At 38.8% G+C, this 22,964-nt stretch overlaps 1 protein-coding gene across 2 annotated transcripts in view; it reads right to left on the minus strand.

Annotated features, from left to right (window-relative positions):
* MAP3K7 (mitogen-activated protein kinase kinase kinase 7) overlaps positions 1–22,488 on the minus strand; it is a 65,890-nt gene extending 43,402 nt beyond the window's left edge. Inside the window, exons 1-5 of one of the 2 annotated variants that reach the window (XM_010834722.1) lie at positions 22,081–22,488; positions 7,980–8,090; positions 4,366–4,431; positions 3,682–3,727; positions 2,434–2,572 (exon numbers count right to left, since the gene is read on the minus strand). In XM_010834722.1, the coding sequence (XP_010833024.1) occupies positions 2,434–2,572; positions 3,682–3,727; positions 4,366–4,431; positions 7,980–8,090; positions 22,081–22,200 (482 nt within the window). In that variant the 5' untranslated portion in view covers positions 22,201–22,488. The remainder of the gene's footprint in view (positions 1–2,433; positions 2,573–3,681; positions 3,728–4,365; positions 4,432–7,979; positions 8,091–22,080) is intronic. The other variant, XM_010834723.1, reaches the window with a different exon arrangement.
* Between the last annotated feature and the right edge of the window lie 476 nt (positions 22,489–22,964).

Consider the following 22,964-nt stretch of genomic DNA (forward strand, 5'->3'; position numbering starts at 1 on the left):
TGAGCACCGTCAAGAGCAGTATACGGGGATTTAAGCATGTATAGGTTACACTATACATAATGTTGCTTTATTCCCTTACCAGGATATTTTTTTCATATCATTATATACAGATATTTACATAAAGTTATAAATTCTTTGCATATAATTCTGTTCCAAAATTCTAACTGGACAGATTATTTAGAATATTAGTTTTTTTTTTTAGTCCATCATGACTAAAATAAGCCAGATAAACTACTATTCATATCTCCATAATGCCACAAATACTGTGATAATTTAAGTGGAAAGAATGCTAAGTGCAAATTACCTTTATATACACTTAAACAAACAAAAAATTTTTCCTTGTTTCACCATTGCTAAGTTCTTACTACTCTTTATCCAAGAGATTCTGTAACTGACTTCTTGGTTTCATCCTAGTATATTCAAAATATTACAGTAATTTTTCTGAATGACTTTTATATTATTACTATTTACAATGAATACCCCTTTAATCATAAGATTCTGAATGAACTAGCAAAAAGCTAACTAAAGTAGGGGCACAAGCTGATGCTGTATGAAACACCTAATTGTATCATCAGGTGCCTTCTTTCTGTGCCATTCTAAAAAACTTCTCCTGACTGGAGACTCCACAGGTTTTCCAGGGACAATAAGATAGTATATGCAATTATACATGAAAATACAGCCATTCCAAGAGTTTCCTTTTCCCCAGCACCTTCTAAAAAATAAATTCTAATGATAAAGCCCAATTTGTATACAGGGTACCCCACAGGCAATTTTCAACACTGCACCATGAGTCCAACTGTAAGAATGCCCGAGAGGAATGAACGACCTAGACCATATCTCTTATAAATATGTTAATGGTATTTATTAGCGAAACCAGAGTCCCTAGCTGCAGATGACTTTGGTAAGATATAGCTGGTCTGTCTAAATAGGTTGGTTAAATAAGCCTAAAATTTATGGATCTACAGGTATGGCTGAATGGAGAATGGAAGTAGATGTTTAAGCTGTGTAATTATGGAATCTAAAAGATGTTAAAAAACATCTCATGAGATTATTTTAAAGTATATTGTTTAATAACTCATTAGTCATTTCAAAGCCAAACATGCCCCGGTGCAGACGGGTGTTCCATCTAATGGGTTCTGGCTCCTCCAGGACAACGATGCTTCATGCCTCATCTTTGCATCATGAAGGCATGACATCTTCATGCCTCATCCTTTGAATCAGCCAGTTTGTTCCTGGATAAGAGCTATGGTTTTCACAAATTTGCTTTGATAATTCAACTCTGTTAATGTGGGGAGACAGAAAAGGAGAACACAATCTCCCAAAACAGGGACCAAAAAATCTGCTTTCTTCTTTACTAGCCAAGATAGGTAGCTACAACAACAATCTCGGGAGTCAAGTTAAAAAGAAGTATCATAAACCTGGGACTTAAACATTATTTGACCAAGGACCCAGGGAAAGAGAAATCAGTTTAAGCTTGGAGGTGGAAGTAAGGTACACTAGTGAGAATGGAGACTCCAAGAGTTGAAACCTATGTAGAGTGCATCAGCTTAGAAAGGAGAGTGGGAAGGTCTACCTGGAAGGGATGCTTTGATGCTTTCAATCACTGTCAAGAGAATGGAATACTTCTGACTGATTTCCTAGGGGAAACCTCTTATCTGAGAACCCATGTGATGGCCAGCAGCAGGAGAAAGGGCACAGGGGGATTTTTTGTCACAGGTGGATAGAAAAGAGAAAAATTAGAGAGAAATGGGGACAAAAATATGTATGTTTTCTTTAACTTAAGTACCCCTGGGGGGGGAAAAATCTCTGAAGTTTTAGCCTTTAAAAATATTTATTTAGGGAATTTTGAAGTTCTTTCAAAGTCCCAGAATCCACAATATAAAGAAATTCAGAGTATTTTCAGTTTCTACTCAGATGTGCCAGCAATGCCCTTTGCCTTTCTCTGAAAATGCAAATAATATAACCACCATTATAAAACCATTATAAAAAAAATGCAAACAAAATAACCACCCTGTGTAGTGTGGTGGAATGCTGACTATGTGTGGACACTGTGCTTATTAGGGATACAATGGGGATCAAGACAGGCTTGTCTCTGCTCTCACGAAACTGTTCAGGGAAACCAATATATACCGTGGGCACAAAACAGGACACACAGACTACCAGACTCTAGAAGTACACTAGTCTAAGGCAGAAGTTATTAAAAATAAAGATGCCACTGAAATAAAAATGCCACTGAAGACAACGTTCTAAAATGCAAGTTTAGATGGCTAAATGATGGAGGTGTGTTAAAATAAACAATGTTAAAAGAATAAAAATACACATTCTTCAGCAAGCTAAAAGGGAAGAGAAAAGAAAAACTGATGTGCAATGACCAGCTTAAATTCAGGAGTGGGTGGGGGGTGCCGAGAGAGAGACCACATTATTAGAACTTACTTTGGTGGTTTCAGGTCCCTGTGGATTAGAGCTTTGGGCTGCATGCTGTGAAGATAAGCCACTCCTTGGGAACACTGTAAACACCAACTCATTGCGTGGGCAGCGGTGTAATATGGCAATGGTTCAGCACCATGCAGCACTGCAAAAGGAAGGCACAAACTAAAAAGAACTTTATTGCATATAACAAAAGACACAAGGTGAATACAGCACTGTCAGAACACACGACTGGGCATTTTCCTACACGTGCTCCCATCGGCCCTGCTTCTCCTTCTTTTCTCAATAAAAAGATAGAAACAGCTAATGATTTCAAATGGATAACTACCACATAAGTACCTAACATTTAATAGGACATCCAAATAGGACATCTAAATAGGACATTTAATAGGACATTCAAATACAATTAATATATATTACCACATTTTTTAATCTCAATAGATGCAGTCTTGCACACAATAATATAAATTATAAGCATCTGATAGCATACTGTACTTTCAGAGAGATACAAATAGTATAGAAGAAAACAAAATAATGTGCATTGAAATGTTTACAATTATGCTTTCTATAATAGCTAAAAACTAGAAGTAATTCAAAATAAAACACAGAAGTATTAGACAGCCAGTCATTAGACAACAATGACAAACACATGAGCAGGAGACATAGCTAAATAAAATGCTACATGTTATACAAATGGTGTGACAAGAGACTATATATATGGTTGGTGTTTCTTAGAGTGAAACAGCTCTGTTCTACACAGGTAACTAAATGGATTAGCTCTGTTCTATAAAGGGATCTAAATAATACAGTTTCCTTTCATTGTTACTAAAATGTTCCATAAAGTGAACATTTTCACAAATTTATTTTTTTGGGGAAAAAAAGCAAAATGAAGAATAAGGATGTGTAGTTAAAAAGTTCTAAAATGAGGAGATTGAAAGCTAAGACAGGGCAAAAAGAAAAGGTTGTAAGTAGGAAGATACTTTAAAATCTATTTAAAAAGCAAGTAATGCTTTTAACATTATGAAAAGTACCATCAATTTAAAAGATTACTATACTTAGACGTCTAAATTTCACATACTAATGTTGTAGCCTCTTGTCTTTAGCAGATTTTTAATCTTTGGCAGATTTCTTTTCTTAACTATCTCCTTTTGGGACTCTGAGGATAAATTGTGAAGAACATTAAGTAACTTACAGTTAGTATTAAAAGCTTTTCAATTATTTTACTCTAATAAAGACAGGTCTAATGACACTCACCATTATACAAGGAGCCCCCTTCAGCATATTCCATTACAAGACACACCTGAAGGAAACATGTGTCAGAATAATTAACCACAGAGCTACAGCATCCTAGGGAACTTGAAAGACAACTTAGATCAAGCTTTGATTTTATAAATGCACTTAAAAATCATTCTTTTGGTCCCTAGTATCTGAATAGCACTAGAGGAAAAAAAAAAAAGGTATCATGATCTAAGACCTTGTCTTCTAGGGGCCCACTGTCTAAGTGTGAAGATGTATATAAAAACATAATCACAAGATCTTTGGGGATTTTTCCCCTGGAGAAGGAAATGGCAATCCACTCCAGTACTATTGCCTGGAAAATCCCATGGACAGAGGAGCCTGTTAGGCTGCAGTCCATGGGGTCGCAAAGAGTCGGACACGACTGAGCGACTTCACTTTCACTTTCCAGCGCAAATGAACAGAGGCTATCACAGGTTATTCTGAACCTCCAAAGAAGATGAGGTTACTGGATAAGACCACCCAAGATAACTCTTCCCTTATACTGTGTTGCTAACAGATTAGAAGCACACACAGTATGATTATTTTTTTTTTTTAGAAATAATACGACAGATCAAAACAGCTTCATAAACTACACAGCTGCATGTAATCTGCCATGTTTTTTCTCACAGACAGAGTAAAGTGAAAAAATGGCAAACTTACTGGATTCAAGCAGGCTCCATATAGCTTTACGATGTTAGGATGGTTCACACGCGATAACTGTCGAAGCTGTAACAAAAAAAGGTTTCTTTTGAAAAGTGCTAACTTGAGGAAGTGATCTCACAGTATCATTCAGATCTTAAGGTTGTACAAAACATTAGTTTAATCCTTCAACAACCACTGTTTTCTATGTAGCAGGCACCGTGATCATAAGTACCTGCCCACAATGGTACAGAATCCCTGCCCTGGAGTTCTCACAGATTAGTCGTGGGAGAGATACAAACACTAATAATTAAAGCAACATGCAAAGTGCTATAACAGGAGTTACGAACAAGGCGTGAGTACAATAAGAAGCAATTAAGTTTGCCAAGAAATGTTAGAAGGCCATCCCTGAGATGGCACTGAGCTGAGCTATCCAAACCAGAGGAAGCCGTATCATCACATCACCTTCATCTTCACAGCTATGGTTGAAGGAATACTCTACCTACTCTATGCTGGGCACTGGGAGGCACTTTACAGATACTGTATAATCCTCACAACTTTGCAAGGCAGGTATTATCATTTTCATTTTAAAGATGAGGTACCCTGAAGATAAGGCTCAGAGTGGTTAAATGAGTTGTTAAATACCCTAGAGCTAGGAAGTAGTAGAACCAGAGTTTGAATTTTGGTCTGTCTGACTTAAAATCTGCACTCTTGCATTCTCTTCCCTCCACCTCCTATCTCCTGAGTTAATTCCCTCTTCTCAGTTCCCATTACAACTGCCTTTTGCCTTAGCAATTCCAATCTGAACCAATGTAGTAATTAATTACTACAGCCTCCTTCTAATTGGTCTCCAGTTTTATCCAATCAAATCCAATCCAATGATTCATAGTGAGATCCATGAGTGGTTTGGCTGTACTCATTTCTCGTGCTCTATATCTCAAATTAATATTAACATATCTCCCCAAACTGCTCCCTACTCTTTCTTCTCCCCCTTTTCTGCTTCTTCCCCTTTCTTCTTCCTCTCCTCTATTATCTACATAATACTGCTGGCTCATATGAAGCCCAAAGGTAAACCTTTTTGCCATATGCTACTAGAAAGCTGTACTTTTCTACAGCCAACATTTCTAGATTTTTAGTCCTAAGAGACTTAATATCACTATTTATTATATTTCACCATGTTAAGATTCTGAAGTACTGAGCTTTAGATAGCAGATTGTTCAAGCATTTACTCTTGCTCCCCCATCAAATACTACCAAAAGAGGAAAGGTACTTTTTTTCAAGACAAACTCAGAAAGATGAAGAAAACGTGATATGAGGAAACAGCACACATTTTTTGAAGTTGGAAAGCAAATGAGTAGCAATAACTGACACTGCAGACCTAAAAGGAAATGAGAAAAAGTGAGAAGCAACCAGATTTAACTCTAAAACCTCCAAAAGGTTGGGGAGTGGGGACAGTACCAGGCAGCTATTCACATAAGCGATTACTAATAAAAGGGCAGAGAGATCACTTAAAATTAGGCCAAAGATTCCCTCCTTCCCTGTCTTCAAACAGCTAGTGAAAGCCTCTTTATTGTCCCAAAGATTAGAGATTAAGCAATAAATGCTGGAGAGGGTGTGGAGAAAAGGGAACCCTCTTACACTGTTGGTGGGAATGCAAACTAGTACAGCCTCTACGGAGAAGTGTGGAGACTCCTTAAAAATCTGGAAATAAAACTGCCATACGACCCAGCAATCCCACTGCTGGGCATACACACTGAGGAAACCAGAATTGAAAGAGACATGTGTACCCCAATGTTCATTGCAGCGCTGTTTATAATAGCCAGGACATGGAAGCAACCTAGATGTCATCGGCAGACGAATGGATAAGAAAGCTGTGGTACATATACACAATGGAGTATTACTCAGCCATTAAAAAGAATACATTTGGATCAGTTCTAATGAGGTGGATGAAACTGGAGTCTATTATACAGAGTGAAGTAAGCCAGAAAGAAAAACACCAATACAGTATACTAACGCATATATATGGAATTTAGAAAGATGGTAATGATAACCCTGTATGTGAGACAGCAAAAGAGACACAGATGTATAGAACAGTCTTATGGACTCTGTGGGAGAGGGCGAGGGTGGGATGATTTGGGAGAATGGCATTGAAACAGGTATAATATCATATATGAAATGAATTGCCCGTCCAAGTTCGATGTATGATACAGGATGCTTGGGGCTGGTGCACTGGGATGACCCAGAGGGATGGTATGGGGAGGGAGGTGGGAGGAGGGTTCAGGATGGGGAACACGTGTACACCTGTGGTGGATTCATGTTGATGTATGGCAAAACCAATACAATATTGTAAAGTAAAAAAAAAAAAAAAGATTAGAGGTTGATTCTTTAGAGAAGGTATAATAGTATCTTCTCTAAGTATAGATATATATTTAATGCAGAGATAAACACAGAGATAGAAATATAAAATTACCTTCTTTAGAGAAGGTGTGAGTCTGGATTGGGGGACATCAAACAAAACTAAGGATGAGCTCAAAGTAGTTGCCTCTGAGAAGCAGAAAACTTGATGGGAGGAGATACACGGGATTTTTAATAAAAATACATGGAGAACCATTCAACAATTTAAATTACGTGTATTTATAACTTTGATGAAAAATTTTTTCCTCCAAGCTATTATCATCTTTTTGACTGGATTCCTAGACTTTAATACATATGATTTTTATCTAGTTTTAGGAAACTGCCAATACAACAGTATCTGCTCAATATCCTCATTTAAACCATAAATAAAAACTGTGAATAAGGCAAGATAAAGCCAGACTGTTGGACTACAGATCATTTTTCCTCATGATGACATCAAACCATTCATCAGTATCTCTCAATTCATTCAACTAATTTACAAAAATCTACTTCATCATATCACAAGTAATTTCTCATTTCCTCATGTTATGCATTTAAAAATATCAGGAAGTATATTTTGACATTATAATTAAATAAAATCACAGATAAAAATTCAGAAAGTTTATAAGGTAAAGACCACTTCTGTTGACCAATGAAGTTAAAAACTTATAAAATCACTGATTTATTCAAATACTCTAATCTAATATACAAAACAGCATAAAAGAATAAACCTGATAATAAATAATATCATGATTATCGAATTCTCCATCATCAAATCTGTAAGAGAACAGCTATAAATTTTCATGCTAAATGAGAAAAGCCAATTTGACATAATTTTTACTTAAAATAATCTCATTCGAATTTCTTAAAATGTTCAGTCAAAAATGAATGCATAAAATTTCCCTTCTTAACTTTAGATAATGGGAGAGATTACCATTTCTTTTCTATTTTAAAATTTAAATTCTATGCCTTGAAATAGATCAGAATTACATGGACGAGACTGTATTTTAATTCAGGGATGAATTCATTTATGCAGCTAAATCTCTCTTCTAATTTTTAATCAGAACTAAGAGTATGAATGAAAAAATGTTCCTATGGCATTCCCTTTAGTTCAACTAAATTGCTGATGTTTAAGAACACAGAGAAATAACAATTGAGAAACACTTTGTTTTTCACAAATATCAAATTCACAGAGTATCTTAGGTAAAGAACTATACAACAGAAATGACTTTCCAACTTACCTCTACAATAAAAGCTTTCCTCTCAGATTCACTTTCTATTTGTTTAATGGCAACATCTTTTGCTCTCCACTTGGCTTTGCATACTACTCCAAAAGCTCCTCTTCCAACAACCTGAGTTAAAAGCAAACAAAAAAAACCCCATGAGAATCAGAAACAAATAGATCCAGCCCAGCATATAATGCTGAAGCAAACCTGAAAGGTTAAAGAAGATTTTAGAAATCATCACGATCTGGATTTGCCACAGAGCCAGTATGAATTTTCATTAATACAAGGAGACAATGAAAGGCACTGTCTCTGTCTTTGAAAGTTTATAGTCTAGACACCTCTTCATTCTCAAAACCAAAACCAAAAAATAATAGGACTCTTAAAGATAGAAAACAAATTAAGACAGGCAAGATGAATGAGAAGATACAGAGAAGATGGTTTGGAAAAACAAAAATAGAAAGCAGAAACATAATCAATGTTTTAAGCTCTTATATTTATGAAATTAAAAATAGCTTTTAAATAGTTCAGTGGGGTAGGGAGTAGAGGGGAAAGGATAAAAATATAGATGATAAGACTGGCCATTGTGAAGGACAGACAAAACATGGCATATTATACACTGGAATGTATTTGTCAAGAAAAAGGAACAAACTACTGATACATGCTACAACGTGGATGAACCTTAAAAACACTAAGCTCAAATGACACACACACGAGACCACACACTGTACGACTCCAGTTATATGAAATGTCTGTAAAAGGCAAATCTTTAGTGATAAAAAGTAGATTAGTCGTTGTTTGGGGCTGAGAGTGGAAACTGGGAGTAACTGTAAACAGGAAGAATCCCATTTCGATGAAGAATCCCAGGTGATGAAAATGTTTGAAAACAGACTTCTGGTGATGTGTGCACAACTTAGGAAATTGTACAAATTACTGTACACTTTAAGTGGCTAAATTTTATGATATGTAAAATATATCTCATTAAAGTTACTTTTTTAAGTTACAAAATAAAACCTGACCACATGTTGTATTATTGTTGAAGCTGTTAGGTAGCTCTCGAGTTCATTCCTCTCATGCTACTCTACGTTTACTGATGTTTGAAATTCGCCATTATATTAAAACAACAACAAAAGAATAACTTTTGATACTTGTTAGAACAAAATCAGTCTATTTTATCACTGAAAATGACCTTAGTTATGTGCCATTTACTTCAATCTTTCAAATTCCAAAGGATCTAAGTACCTCCTTAAGCGAAAAATCTACAGTTCTCACCAATGATGTACTTTCTATGTAGTAAGCACTGATCTGAGAAGGAAATGGCAACCCACTCCAGTATTCTAGCCTGGAGAATCCCATGGACAGAGAAGCCAGGCAGGTCATGAGGTCACAAACAGTAAGCTACAACTGAAGCAACTTCACATGCATGCACGCAAATCTGTATCGTGCATCAGAAAGGAGCAGTTACATCTTCTCTTGGAGGAAGTCTTCACTTTAGGCAAACTTTTTCCAGAGTAAGAAACAGGTGCTAATAGATACCAGGATAGTTAGTTGTAAGCTGAGATGGATGGCCACTCTAGCCATAACTCAAATTCCACTTCAAACATTACACAAAGCAGTATGGACATTTCTCATGTTGCTTAATGTATAAAACTACCCAAATAGTTAACATTCAGTGAATGTTTACCATGTGCCAGGTACTAGTCTATGTGCTTAAGTGCATTAATATATTTAATCCTCCTCCATTTTAAAGGTAAGTAAACTGAGTCACACAGTTGCCAAGTTGTCCAAGATCACAGGGTCAGAGAAGCCAGGATTTGAAACACAGAGTGTATAATAAACAATTCACTTTATATTCAGCCTTTGACGTCATTGTTGTTTAGGCCGTAAGTCGTGTCTGACTCGTCTGTGACCCTGTGGACTGGTGCCCACCAGGCTCCTCTGTTCATGGGATTTTCCAGGCAAGCCTGGAGTGGGTTGCCATGCCCTCCTCCAAGGGATCTTCTCGACCCAGGGATCAAACCTGCGTTCCTGCTTGGCAGGTGGATTCTTTACCACCAAGCCACCTGGGAAGCCCGTATGCCGTCAGCCTAAAGGAAACTGAGTTGTCTTGATTCTGGTGACTTTTCTTTTTCCATTCCTGGTCCTTGGTGCTCAGGGACCTCCTGCTAATTAGGCTCTCGCCCTCCTCAGGAGTCAATGTCACTTATTTGAACTTTGCATCCAATTACTTTAACATGAACAGTGATTGGCTAAACCTGGTACCTCTGGAATAATGGCAAGAGCACACCTAGGATCTGAAACCCGACAGACTTGAGTTTAAATACAGATTCTGTCTGCCTGCTAGCTACCAATACTGGGCAAGTTAATGTCTTTGAAATTCTGTTTTCTCAACAGTAAAAGGGAGATGTTTACATTTTCTTCAGCATATTATCTATAGGGTTCATAAATCAAAATCAGACATTTTCTTACATACCACAAAAGAATAATAAGTGCTTGGAGTTGGGTATGAATAAGTTTGAGGAGTTATACTCCTTATTTCTTTCAAATTAACCACAATGAACAGCACACCTAAAATGAATTTCAACATTATGACAATATCAGGTGAAGAAAGAAAGGATGGAGAGACCAGTCTATCTGTTAACAGTACTATGAATAACGATTGGGAAGTAATTTAATATATTCTCCAACTATGTATTTATAAAGGGTGGCACAGGTCTGACTGGCAAAGAGTTGGACACGACTGAACAACTGAACTGATACTGATACTGGTGGCTCAGACAGTAAAGAATCTGCCTCCAATGCAGGAGACATGGGTTCAATCCCTGGGTCAGGAAAATTCCTGAAGGAATGGCTTCAGAAGGGAATAGCTAACCAATCAAGTATTCTTGCCTGGAGAATTCCAGGGACAGAGGAGCCTGGCAGGCAACAGTCCATGGGGTCACAAAAGAGTCAGACAGGACCTAGTGGATAGTAATTTCACTTTTCTTTCCCTTTTCATGTATTTACAGATACATCAAAGCAACTGGTGCTCAGCAGGTCTCTTGTTTCATTTTGCTATTCTCAAGAATGCCCACATAGGGATTTCAAACATTACATTTGTGTATCATGCATATGTTGCAAAAACTGTGTAAGGTGTGCATGACTAATTGTGATGCTCAAGTGCCACCTAGTGCTGAGATGATGGCCAACCTGAGCCTGCAACTTAAAACCATGAGAACAAAACGTGCGCAACTAAGGACATGATAAACGTTCTCCCTCTCATTTACAAAAGCAATTTTTTGGAAACACTCTGAAATATAAAACAGGCATCTCATGTAAGGTCCATGAACTTATTAAGAAGCCTCTGCGTGCATCAGGGCCACGTGGTATTTCTCGTGTATGGTGAAACAACAGATCTGAAATGATTAAAGTCCAAGACGCCTGAGGTTGTACAGGTAAACTGAAATACATAATAGAAAAAAATAACTGTTGTGAATTCAAAGATCAGAGGCACAGAATCAGTGCTTAATGAATTACATTTCTGTGTATGTAATGATTCTCATTACTAAATTCCAGTGTGTGGAGGGGGATCTCCCCACACTTTCAAGCAATCCTCAGATACCAGCTGGATAGCCTACCACTGAGTTCAATTCTGACATCACCCACCTGGAGAGAGCATCAGATCCCACAGGTTAAGTTCTGTGAGACTGTGTTGTACCCTACCTCTCCCCCACCAAAGGCTTCTATGCCCTCTCTGTGCCCATGTGTTCACCAACCTGGAAGTTCTCTGAAACCCATTCTTCTGGGTTTACGTGAAGCTTCATTAAATGGGCGTGAATGATTAAGTTGCTGGCCACTGCTGATTGATTAAACCTCCAGCCCTTCTCCCTCCCCAGAGGTCAGAGGGGTGGGGTTGAAAGTTCCAACCCTCTAATCACATTGTCGGTTCTCCTGGCAAGCAGCCCTGTTCTTAGGTGTGGTCTGAAATTAACCTCAGGACATCTTTATCTCTCACCACTTACAAAATTCAGAGGGTTTTGGGAGCTGTGAGCCAGAAACTGCAAAGACCAAATATATTGAAGAAATATTTTGGTCATCTGAATGACCAAGGACATGTGTGCTTAGCTGCTCAGTCATGTCCAACTCTTTGTGACCCCATGGGCTGCAGCCTGCCAGGCTCCTCTGTCCATGGGGATTCTCTAGGCAGGAATACTGGAGTGGGTTCCCATGCCCTCCTCCAGGGGATCTTCCCAACCCAGGGCTGGCGCATTGCAGATGGGTTCTTTACCATCTGAGCCACCAGGAAAGCCCAAGAATACTGGAGTGGGTAGCCTATCCCTTCTCCAGGGTAACTTCCTGACCCAGGAATCAAACCAAGGTTTCCTGCATTGCAGGTGGATTCTTTTCATATTTCTTGTAAATCACCATATGACAGAATCAAAATGTGACTTCCCATCTTTTCAAATGGCATAAATATTAGGGGTAAAAGAAAAAACATAAAGAATTGATCCCTGCCTTCAAGGGTTCAAAGTGAGGTAGAGAAGAAATTCAAGACAAAACAATAACACACACACATACACACACACACACACAGACACTTCCCAGCTGAAAAGGGCCAGAGATAAGAGTCTATGATGGTAGCTTTCAGGACAGACTTAGGGATTCAAGAGTAGACAAGACTTATTTCCATGCCCCCTCCTCCTCAACTTCTCACAGAGATCTCCAGGAGAAAGCAGCCTCACAGGACAGGCTCTGCCAACATGAGAAGCTGCAAATGAGTTAAGTGTGGTAAAGGAGACAGTCAGAGGGAGGCCCCACATTCTTTCAGCCTTGACAGAACATGGAAATGATACAGAAAAACTCCTGCCAAGAGAAAAACAGGATAACTGAACACTAAAGTGTCTTCTGACTGCAGGAAGGAGGCTGTTGGATGGCAGACAGCTCAAAATACAGGGAGCTAAATGCAGAGCTCAGCTGAATCTCAGAGAATCAATGAAAGCCAAAGGGGAGGGCCCAGTTAGCAGGCGGGGAGAAATGGGTAAGGTCTCCTGCTTTCAAGGGGTGAAGTGAGGCTAATGCCAAGAGAATGATGAACTGCATTTATTCCTTAAACCAATATTTCTTGAATGTCTACTGTATTCAGCTACAATACAGGGATACAAGAGATATAGCCGTAAATAAGAAAAAGGCCTAGATCCACATGAAATGTACTTTCAATTTAAGTGGGAGATAGGGAGAGGAAAGAAAAGACAGTCAACAGACAAAAAAATGGAGCTTCCCATGTGGCTCAAGTGGCAAAGAATCTGCCTGAAAATGAAGGAGCTGCAGGAGATGCAGGTTTGATCCCTGGGTCAGGAAGATCCCCTAGAGGAGGAAATGGCAACCCACTCTAGTATTCTTGCCTGCAGAATCCCATGGACAGAGGAGCCTGGTGGGCTATAGCCTACTCTTTGGGTTGCAAAGAGTCAGACATGACTGAGCATGCATGCATGTGAAACAAAAAGATGAATAAGATAAATAACAGCTTATAAAAAACTGCCATGGAGAAAAAGAAAAAGTTGAATAATGGGACAAACTTACGTGGAAATTTATGGCTGGATAGTATAAAAGGCATCTGACTGCTAAGCTAAGTCACTTCAGTCGTGTCCGACTCTGTGCAACCCCATAGATGGCAGCCCACCAGGCTCCCCCGTCCCTGGGATTCTCCAGGCAAGAACACTGGAGTGGGTTGCCATTTCCTTCTCCAATGCATGAAAGTGAAAAGTGAAAGGAAGTCGCTCAGTCGTGTTTGACCCTTAGCGACCCCATGGACTGCAGCCCTCCAGGCTCCTCCATCCACGGGATTTTCCAGGCAAGAGTACTGGAGTGGGTTGCCATTGCCTTCTCCAAAAGGCATCTGAAGAGGTTACAAATTTCATATTTGAATGACACAAGGAATGAACCAAAGAAACTACTGATGTAAGGACTCTAAAGAGGGGAAAAAAACCCTATAATTCCTATTCAACATTTGAACCCCATCTACAGTTTAGGCATTATCCTACACATTCCAGATGTAGAACTAAACAAGTTAAACTAAAATCTTTGTTCTAACTACTTATATTCTCTTTGTGCAGGGAGACAAAGAGGAAGCAAGACGTGAGTATACATAGGTTTTTATATATATATATAAGACAACGTTTTAAGAAAATGATAAATGCACTAAGAAGAAAAGAAACAAAATTGCGTGTGTGTGTGTGTGTGTGTGTACACATGCATGCACTCCTCCCACTCCAATTTTAAATTAGGCCTTACTGAGAAAGGTGACATTTTAATGATGACCTAGAGAAATACTTGGAGGGTTTGGTGTAAGCAGGACATAGTGGGAAAAGGGAAGAGTGATGCAGGATGAAGCCAGAGAGACAGACAAAGTCTGGATTCTGGAGGGTTCTTGGCACAAAGAAAAGGAGTCTGAATCTCAGTCTAAGTGTGATGGGAAGCAATTAGAGGAATTTAAGGAGGAATGTGATATGATTTTACATTAAAAAAAACATTCTGGCTCTATGTGAAGAATGAATTGTAAGGAAGCTAGCTTATGTATAGAGAGAGATCAGGCAGAAGGCTGTAAAAGCAGCCCAGGCAAGAGAGAAGTGCTTTGAGAACAAGGCTGATGGTAGTACAGAAAAATGAGCGGAACTGGGATATGTTTTAGCTTGTTATTGTGCTCATGTGCTCAGTCATGTCCGACTCTGTGACTCCATGGACTCTAGTTCACCAGGATCCTCTGTCCAAGGGATTTCCCAGGCAAGAATACTGGAGTGGGTTACCATTTACTACTCCAGGGGATCTTCCCTACCCAGGGATCTAACCTGAGTCTCCTGCCACTCCTGAATTGCAGGCAGATTCTTTACCTGCTGAGTCATCAGGGAAGCCGAGGAATATGTTTTAGTTGTTGTTCAGCAGCTAAGCCGTGTCCAACTCTTTGCAACCCCATGGACTGCAGCACGCCAGGCTTTCCTGTCCTTCACTATCTCCTGGAACTTGTTCAAACTTATGTCCACTGAGTCGGTGATGCCATCCAACCATCTCATAAAGCATATGTTTTAGAGGTAAAGTTAAAAGAGCTTGCTGATGATCTGCATGCAGGCAGGGCAGGTGGACAGGAAAAGACATGAGTCAATTATAATGTCTAGATTCAGAAACAGTTTAATAAAGGATAAGAAAGGATGAAGCAAGCAGATTTTCTTTTTTTTTTTTTAACAGCACAGAGTTCTGATTTACTCATATAAAGCCTAAGATGCCTATTTAGATATCTGAGTAGAGATATCAAGAAAGAAAGTGGAAACATGAGTCAAGAAGTCAGGCAGAATATTAAAGACTTGGGAGAGTCACTAGCATTTAGTTGGTACTTCGAATCAATCTCTTGGGTGTGGTGACCAAAAAATAACATGTGAACACTGGGGTCCCGGAACTGAGCTTTGAAGCACTTCAACATTTAGAACACAGGGGAAGAAGAAACCAGCAAAAAGAAAGCAAATATAAAAACAGCAAAAGCATTAAGTCAATGGCTCTCTAAGTGTAATCTCTGGGTCAGAAGTATTTGCATCACCTGGAAATTTGTGAAAATGTAATTCTCAGGTTCCCACCTAGAATTACTGAGTCTGAGGGTCAGGTCCAGCAATCTGTGTTTTAACAAGCCCTTCAGGTGATTTTGATATTTGAGAATAACTGTATCAGGTTGTACTAAAACCATAACTAACAGCGAGACAAGATATCTCATTGGAAACCATCACACAGACCAGAGAGCCTTCGCTTACTGCTGATACGGTCTATGGAAGTTTTCCAGACCACTGACATGATATCTTCAGCAGGAAGAAAGGAAAAGGAGAATTCTTGAGAGCAATGCATTGTTGTTCTTGACACATGGTATATCAGAAGAAAAGAGTGGCATAGATGGCAAACTGAGACACAACGGCAACTGAGGTAAATAACAAAAGAAACTAATATTCAAACTACAAAACAATGAAAGGAAGTCACTCTTTACTTACTGCCAAATTTCTAATTCAAGTTCACAATCATATATGCTTTTTTGATTGTACTCATATCTGAGTAAGCTTCTCTGACATATTATTATTAACAATTATTGTGAATGGACAGCTCTCCCCAAAGATCAGTTTTCACCAAGATTGTAAAAAATGGCATATGTCCAAATTACAAGTATCTCCCCCAATGTACACATCCATCCAAAGTGGTGAACCCAGAAATAAATATTTCAGATATTTTTCACAATCCCTCATCTATAAAAATAGAAAAACAAAGGAATGCAGCGAGAACTTTGGTTTTAAAAGGGAAGTCAAATGAGAAATATTTCCTTCTGAACATATGACTGTTTTCTAAATTAAAATGTTTTCAGATTAATTCTCTTATTATATGTACCTCTCCCCCTGTGGTTTAGCTCTCATGGTTTGGGATCCACAATTTTAGCCTCATGTAGTAAAGCAGATTTAAATTTAATTTCTGAATATAAAAAAGTGCAGCAGAAGAATATGAAATGATGGAAGAAAAATATTTCCATGCAATTAATATTAAAGGCAAAAATACCAAAATCAAAATTTGGTGTATGTGTTCAAAGAAAGCAACTCCTTTAAAAACTAATTTCTTTAAGATGGACAAACACTCCATTCCTTTGTCAAGTCAGGTTTTTAAAAACAAAAAAACCATCTAAATGAAAACTAAATGGAAAAGGGTGTGCACCCTTGCACTCTTAATTTACTATGAAATAATTCTTAATTGAGTCCAATTCATGTTATTTTTAGTTCAGTGACTGTAGCTGTCGGTTTGCTTTGGCCCTGATCTGTGATCTACGTGAATGGACCCTGGCCGTGCTGCCATTGCTCTGGCTAGAAATTTGGGACATGACAGAACAAGCATAGACCTGAACATTTATTAGAACTTGGAGAACTTCAATATCTATTAATTAACTGTGGCAGAGTAGAACTGCCACCTGCTGACAAGACAGACTTTATAACACAAAAGTAAAGTTGATTATTCAGACTTTTTAAAATCAGCCATAAGACATCTGACCCTTTAAACAGGCCTTTCTTTCAAATAATATGTGCATGTCATCTTTTAAGTTACACAGGCACACTATAAATGTTATCACTGTGGCTACCTCTTCACTGTGATAACAATTACAGGTTTCTCCTGAAACCAACAATCAAGTTTCACATGGAAGCGCTTATTAATAATTCTGAATATTCTTAGTATTAATACTAATAACAAATCTATAGACAGTTTATTCAGGCCACTATAACTTAGGCTCTCTCTATTATCAGTTGCCCATACATTTAACATAAAAAAATCACAAAATGTACAACACTGTCAAAGCTCTTTCTGTATTTCAATTTAAAACAAAACCTCTGCATGTCTCTAAGAACATATGAAGTATCCAATTATTATATGTGCATTGCACATATGCTCGGAGAAGGCAATGGCACCCCACTCCAGTACTCTTGCCTGGAAAATCCCAGGGGCGGAGGAGCCTGGTAGGCTGCAGCCCATGGGGTCGCTAGAGTCAGACAGGACTGAGCGACTTCACTTTCACTTTTCACTTTCGTGCATTGGAGAAGGAAATGGCACCCCACTCCAGTGTTCTTGCCTGGAGAATCCCAGGGACGGGGCAGCCTGGTGGGCTGCCGTCTGTGGGGTCGCACAGAGTCGGACACGACTGAAGCGACTTAGCAGCAGCAGCAGCAGCACATATGCTATTCTTAATGTCAACCCTCTGGATCTCCCCTTTAAAAAGTGACCATGCCAAAAAGGGTCTTTTTAGCATTTTAGTAAAGGCCCACTAACACATGGCTTGTATTGTTATAGCACCTGACCACTGCAGAATCTTTTACCCCTGGTTAAACCAAACTATTTGCTAGGTATAATTAATTGCAATGAAATCAACATTTGCAAAGAGAATCAGATTTTATTTTTAGTGTAAATGCTGTGTTAGCCAAATCACTAACTTATCTTAACCTCTGGTTTAATCACATAAAAGAACCAGCTCACATAAAGAGAACCAGATGGACACTAGAATTCTCATGATTATGCTGCAGTAACTTCATTTACTCATTCAGCAACTGTTTATAGAAAACCTTTGGATGCTAGGCATTGGAGTTAAAAGTGTGAATAAAGTTAAACTTTGCTGAGGGATACCTACTTTCAGTGACAGCTAAGTGTCATGAAGGATATTAGAAGTGACAAAGATCTAGGTTGCTCAGGGAAAGCTTTTCCAAGGAAGTAACATTGGAGAAAGAAATGGCAACCTACTGTAGTATTCTTGCCTGGAGAGTCCCATGGACAGAGGAGCCTGGCAGGCTACAGTCCCTGGGGTCGCAAAAGGTGGACACGACTTAATGAATACACCACCACCACCACCACCACCATTTGAATGCGACTTGAATGGTGAGAACAGGTCAATGAAATTCTAGGGAAAAGAGCATTAGAGGCAGAGGAACAACTACAAAGAATTCATTTTAGTATCTTTCCCAATTTAATGCTTACTTTATTCAAAATCTAGTTTCAAAATCTTTCCCGCTAAATGGAGCCTTCTGTGATAAACTCTACCTTCAAATCATTGCTTACATGTGCAATTCACATTACATTCATAGTTTTAATTTATGGTTCTGAAAATCTAGTCTCAGGATAAGTCAAAGTTTTTAAGAAGAGAACCTTAGGATCCTTCACTCATCTTTCATAATCTTAGCACAGAAAAGAATGTTCATTAGGTGCTGGAGACCAGCTATTATAAATGAAATTGGTATTTTGTTTCCCATTCTTACAATAAGGTTTGGCGACAAAGTAACTTCGAAAGAACCGAAGGTACCTTATAAATCCAAGAGGAAAGAGCAAATGACTCAGGAGTGTGAAATCTCAAACTCAATTCCCTCCTCTACCATGTACTTAGATATAAGGCTTCTGGCAAATCAAACTCTATGACTAGTTGTCAATATCTATAAAACGGGAGTATCATTTGCTCTATTTAATTAGGATTAGCAACTTCACTTTCCCTTTTCACTTTGATGCATTGGAGAAGGAAATGGCAACCCACTCCAGTGTTCCGCCTGGAGAATCCCAGGGACAAGGGAGCCTGGTGCGCTGCCATCTATGGGGTCCCACAGAGTTGGACACGACTGAAGTGACTTAGCAGTAGCAGTCATAAACTACATTTCATCATGATCACTGTCCTTAAAGCTGACTGTGGAAACAGAGCATAAATGCTAGAAAAAACGTGAAACAGTAACTGTGATTTCATTTTAGAACCGGAAGAAACCTTAAATTATCTTGTTCAATCTCTCTTTTTATGTGACAAATCAAGAAGCTCAGAAAAATGACGTGATTTGCTCAAAGTTACTGAAATACATGATGGCAGAATCAGTATGGCATCTACATTTTCTAAATGCCCAGCCCAGTACACTTTTATTTTAACCACACCACACTGCCTCTATCAATTCTTGCAACCTAGTCCCCAGTGTACTGATAGATAACTTACAATTTAGTCAGATCCAGAATGATAAAAGCTAAATGACTTAAAAATTTAAAAAAATACCTACATAGGTTTCTAATGCTGAGACCTGACATAATTTGATATCAAAACTGAATTTAGAAAGTTTCACACTGATTATTACTGAGTCATGGTATAAGAAATGTAAGGATTAAAATCAGCTGATGCCTTAAAAATATGCATCTGTGAAATGAGTGCATATTTGGCCTATGGTCAGAGTATTTTTCTTTATACACAGTTTCTAACTGAATCAGTATAATGCTGATTCAATTACACTGTTATTTGAGAAACAGAATATGATTTTCTTCATTTGTAGGCAATATACTGGTACCATATAAAATAATGAAATCAATATAAAATACTTTTTGTTTCTAGTCATCTTTCTCTGTTTCTCTGATTTATGATTTTAAGCTGAGAGCAGAACCTAAGTTGAGAAATAATGAGTGCCCATGGTGCTTCCTAGATTATATAGTAATACTGCTTTAATGTGAAAATAAAGAATATGATGAAAATTATGTAATGGTTTTAACATTAGAAAGGTCTAAGTTCAAATCTTTAACATGAAAATAAACTGAGTAATAAAAACTGAAAAGAACAAAATTAAAAGACTGCCTAACATAAGAAAATTTCATCTAGAAACAAAAATTTACTCTTCAGGAATGTCCTAAATCTACTAAAGAATAGTTGAAACATCATCTAAACTAAAGGAAGGGTCTTTGGAAACAGAACCCAAGTAGGAAGTTAAATAGCTTTGGGGGAAGAGTAAAGGATAGATGAGACCTTACTAACAGCCAAGAATGTAAAATGCTTCAGAAAGCAGTGTGGGAAAACTAAGGTTGTAAAAACCAGATGATGTAAGTCTCTGAAAACATTTGGTAGACCACGAAGTACAAGTTATTATTATATAACAATTTGTAGTCTACAAGCATAGCAGTTCGCCACAGAGTAGACGTAAATGCTTATTTAAAAACTGCAATTCTTTTATACTGACTCACTGAAGTTTTATTCTTAAAAAAGAAAGAATGTTAGCCATGAAAGCGGGATCAACTATCCAATTCTGAAAAAAGAATTTATCATAGTCTCAATAGAAACACACACACACACACACACACACACACACACACACAAAACCTCCCCCTCTTCCAAAATATGGGTCCTTCTTTTAGCCATATGACCTTAAAGGAGGTCACAGTTCCTCTCTGGAACTCAGTTGCCTAGTAATGTGTGTCAGGCACTGAGTTGGGTGTCTTGCATGTATTGCCTAATGAAGTCTCATACAAATAAAATGAAGTAGAAATTACAATCACTTTATAGTTAAGGAAACTAAAGCTCAAAAAGGTTAGTCAGGAAACTTGCTCCAGATCACACAGCTAATAAATGGCATAGCTGATACACTGAACCTTCATCTAACTCCAAAGGTTTTGCTCTTCCTACTTACACTATCTTGTAAAATGAGGCTGTTTTCAGCGATCTTTAAGATTATTTTAAGCGTAAAAATAAAGTAACCTATTATTCTTCCAAAAGATGCATAGGAAAAAAAAAATCATTCGTTGAAGGATAATTATCTCACTACTTTTAGCTTACCACTGTCTAAAAGTAACTTAAAATTTTTAAAGTAGTGATAATTCTTTGAGAACACGCAGGATTCTCGTGGGTGTATGTAATGCAGGGTGCTTAGTAAATTTCTTAAATGATAAACAAATGGTAAATAATAAATACTATTTCCAACCGAAGTTTTAATACTTTCTAAAGTATTTTAAAGTCTTTAAAATATACATAGCTTTCAGTTTTCTAAATTTTATGGTCTATACAACCAACCTCTGTTCATTGAAAAGAAGCAACGTGCTAAAGGCACATTGTTACCTTGCTCCAAAATAATTTTAAATACTGCAGAATAAAGGATGTATTCAGGTTTTATAACAGCGATTTCTGGTCTGATCTCACATTCTAGTTGTCACTGAAATCACTCGTTATTTCTTCAGAACATGCTACGTGAAACATTTTTTCATCCTAAACCAGTCTCCATTACTAATGGTGAAATTAGCCTAAATTAGTCTAAGTGAAGGCTATTAAATAACATTTAATATAACTACTGCTCTATGGAATCGGCGAAACAGCTATTTGGTACCTAGAAAAACTATTAGACTTGTGGATGTATTAATTTACGAAGCATCCATTGAGCACCCACTGCGTGCCAGATGCTGAGCCAGAAGTCGAGCATAATATATTCCTTGACCCTTAAGAACACCATGTTTTGGACAACTAAAACTCCAAAACGGCCATGGTCTTTGATATATTTTACTACTTACAGATTCTAGAACTGGTGGACCAGACGGTCGCACCAGTTTATCCTTTTCCGTTTGAGATGACCCAAACTCTAAGCACCGGAGTATTAAATCCAAACTCAAGAGTGCTAAAGTGAGAAAAAAAAGAGAGCTACCCCGGAGCAGCTGAACGCGGAGAGCTCCTTTACACCCGGTCTCTGTGGGGTGTGGGGACTCCCGGGTGGGTCCCGAGAAATAGAGGGGTTGGGAAGGCGCCTTTAGAGTCAGGACGAGGTAGAGTCCGGGACAGGCCAGGGCCCGAGCCTCTGTGCCGGGCCTCGCTCACCTCTTCCACCTCGATCTCCTTGTAGTCTATCTCTTCAAAGTTGAGGACTTGGGAGGGGGCTTCGATCATCTCACCGGCGGAAGACGAGGAAGAAGAAGAAGCGGCGGAGGCTGTAGACATGATCCCTCGCGGAGCCCGGGGGGCCCGGGAAGGCTGCCGCCCGGACAGTCCGGGGGAGACCCGCGCCCACCCGCCTCCCGACCGACCTTTGACCTGGAGCCACGGCGATCCGTGGCGGGGACAGGGACAGCGGCCACAGCCGAGTCCCGGCTCCGGCTCAGCTGCGTTTTCCGCCGCCCGGCCCCGCCCACCAAACTTCCGGTTCCTGCCAGAAATCGGAAACAAGAGGAGGGCCTTGAGATCAAGAGAGGGGAGGGAGAATTCGGAGACTGAGACAGAGAAAGGAAGGACAGGTTGGGGGGTGGGTGGGGGGAGAGGTGGGGTGGGGGAGGGTGAGAGGCTAGTTTGGACCTGAGGGACAAATTTCGCGAGACCTTTATTAAGGGCCTACAGCAAAGTGATGATACCGCGAGAGCTGACGTGTGACGTAATTAAAACGCGCGAACGGAAGTGGCGCAGGGCACGATGGAATCACAGTACGGTTGGTCCTTTAGGAACCAGCGGGAAAGATAAAAGCTACAGTTTCAACCTTGTTTGGTGAAGTATGTTTTGACCCTGCTCCCTTTTCTCTCAGAGACCTGCAGATGGACGGGGTAGTATTGGATTGAGTTTTTGTGATGAAGCTTACTATTCAGTTTCACGCCTAAGCTAAACTGCACTATTTCTTAAAAAGCCTAGGAAAATGTATTTTGTGTTTGGAGGGAAGCGATTTACTACTGTTACTTTGAGCCAGTCCCTGATGCTATCAGAGATTCTAAAGAAAA

Source organism: Bison bison, unplaced genomic scaffold (genome assembly GCF_000754665.1).
Source record: "Bison bison bison isolate TAMUID 2011002044 unplaced genomic scaffold, Bison_UMD1.0 scf7180017864035, whole genome shotgun sequence".
Classification (NCBI taxonomy): domain Eukaryota; kingdom Metazoa; phylum Chordata; class Mammalia; order Artiodactyla; family Bovidae; genus Bison; species Bison bison.